This window comes from Camelus dromedarius, chromosome 3 (genome assembly GCF_036321535.1).
Source record: "Camelus dromedarius isolate mCamDro1 chromosome 3, mCamDro1.pat, whole genome shotgun sequence".
NCBI classification, from domain to species: Eukaryota; Metazoa; Chordata; class Mammalia; order Artiodactyla; family Camelidae; genus Camelus; species Camelus dromedarius.
Window position 1 is genome coordinate 62,550,381 of NC_087438.1, and position 2,188 is coordinate 62,552,568.

General features: G+C 41.9%; 1 protein-coding gene and 1 non-coding gene across 2 annotated transcripts; both read right to left on the reverse strand.

The window, feature by feature from the left end:
• Positions 1–430: 430 nt before the first annotated feature.
• On the reverse strand, positions 431–585 carry LOC116152369 (small nucleolar RNA SNORA62/SNORA6 family). Its single transcript, XR_004136008.1, has one exon. It is a non-coding gene; the product is annotated as a small nucleolar RNA SNORA62/SNORA6 family (small nucleolar RNA).
• Positions 586–630: 45 nt separating this feature from the next.
• Positions 631–1,186, reverse strand: LOC105095508 (small ribosomal subunit protein uS2). The gene has a single exon (XM_010987662.3). The coding sequence runs from the start codon at positions 1,132–1,134 to the stop codon at positions 631–633; it is 504 nt and encodes a 167-aa protein (XP_010985964.1). The 5' UTR covers positions 1,135–1,186.
• Between the last annotated feature and the right edge of the window lie 1,002 nt (positions 1,187–2,188).

The following is a 2,188-nucleotide window of genomic DNA, read 5'->3' on the forward strand; positions in this document are numbered from 1 at the left end:
TTTTTGTGAATCTCTTAAATCAGTGACTCGCATATAATAACTGCTATACGTATGTTTGTTGAATAAATACATTTCATGTAAATGTATTGTCTTTGAAACATTTTTGTGCCAAAAAGGTAGAATGAACAAGATTATCCCTGGTTAAGTTGCCTGAAAAGTCCTATAGGGACCAGTTAAGAAGTGTAAGTCCATCAACCAGATCGCTGGGGGGAAATTTACAGTGTGAGGAGAATGTCATGTCACAAGGAGCCTCTGCAGAGACACTTAAAATTATTCTGCTTTTTTTTCTCCCTTGTTAAGATGGTGGCTAGGATTGTTCAGAAAAAATTAGGCTATCAGCCAATCATTTCTTACTACCAACACAAGGAAAGTTTCTATGGCATGAAAGTGAATAGAATTAATCTAAGTTAGTTAGTTAGTTAGTTATTTCACTCGTAGCAAGTATTACTATCAAACTCCACTCACTGGGCCAGAGAATCCTGTGGTGTTAAGCAAAAAAATTGCCCCTCATGTAGCACACTACCTACATATATGTGCTCATCGGCCAGCCAGAGGGCTCAACTCCAAGCTCTAACAATGTGCAGAGGAATGCCTGTTTCTAGAGCACTTATTCTCAAGCTCTAGTTCAGATCATAAAACTGTTACCTTGTTGTTGCTGCGGATGGCAATGTCCACGTAGTGCAGAAGGGAGTCCATGTTACACTGAGCAATGGTAGGCAGGTTAACGTAAGATGCCTCTATGAGAGGTTGGTGGTCAGCCCCGGGATCAGTAACCACCGGAAGCCTCGGCTCCCGGAAAGCTGCCTGGATCTGGGTAGTGAAGGTTCCAGGCGTGAAGCGGCCAGTAATGGGAGTAGCTCCAGTGTCAGCAGCAAACTTCAGCACAGCTCGCTGGCCAGCATTCCTGGAGGATGTGACACTGACATCAGCTGGGTTTTCAATGGCACGAGCTGCCAACAGAAGCTTCTCCCAGGTTCTTTTCAGATTTATGATGTAGATGCCATCACTTTTCCTTTTGTAGATACACTGCTCCATTTTGAAGTCAAGGTTGGTGCCACCTAAGTGAGTTCCTGCTGCAAGGAATTTGAGGACATCCTCCTCCTTCATTTGCAGGACATCAGGGGCTCCGGACATTGTGAAAGTTTCCCTTTAAGTTGCAACAATGGAAATCCAGAGCAACGCCGTATGGACCCCTGTCTGGGTAGCACTGAAAAGAAGATGACCTTTAAAAAGAAACTAGAACTTCATCTAAATTAACAAGAGAAATACATTCACAAAGTAGGTTTTACCTTATCTTAGAAGCAGTCAATCTTTGGATCTGTAAAGTAGTTGTGTCAGTGAGTAAAGAAGAGGAGAAAAGACCTCCTTTCTGATGTCTGTGTACTGTCAATATAGTCACAAGTGAAAAATAAGCTATGTCAGAGATGAGAATCCATAAAGCACAGGGGGGCCTCCCATGGCTGGTGACATCATCAGGAGAGGGTGTTACATGGAAATGACTCATTCTTGCTGTCAGTTTTCATTTCCCAGATTCACCCTTGATGGAATCAATACGTGAAGTTTCCTAGGCAGATTGGAAATAGAGATCATATCTGGCCTTTGTTGGACAAGTGTTCTAGGTTATTGAAAAGAACTTACTGAGAAATGTGCTTTATTTTTTTTATAGGATTTGGCTAAGATTCAGTGGATCTCAGCAGGAGAGTAGTTTTGCTCCCCAAGGAACTTTTTGGTTGTCACAAATGAGTGGGAAGGTGCTTTGGCATCTAATGGAAAGAAACCAGGGACGAGGCCATGCATCCTACAATGCACAGCACAGCCCCCAAAACAAAGAATCTAACCCCTAAATGTCAATAATGCCAAAGGTGAGAAACTCTGAAGTGAAGCAGAGTGACGTCCAGTCCTCTATCTTGGGCTAAATTAAAGAGCCAAAAAGTGTACTTTAACAGAGTTCCACTACATAGTACTGATAATTTGGATTATACAGTGTGGTATGAAGCAAAGAACATGATTATAGTTTCTGGCAAAACTGGCTTAAATCTTACCTTCTCCGTTTTTTAACTATGTGAGCTTGGACCCCTCTATGCCTCGGTTTTCTCATCTGTAAAATCAAGATATTAATAATACCTATGTCACAGAATAATTGTGAGAAACAACAAGTCCTTATGTACAAACTACCTAGCACAGTGGC

Coding starts and splice junctions, on each gene's coding strand:
- LOC105095508 (XM_010987662.3), bottom strand. CDS start 1,134: ATGTCCGGAGCCCCTGATGTCCTGCAAATGAAGGAGGAGGATGTCCTC.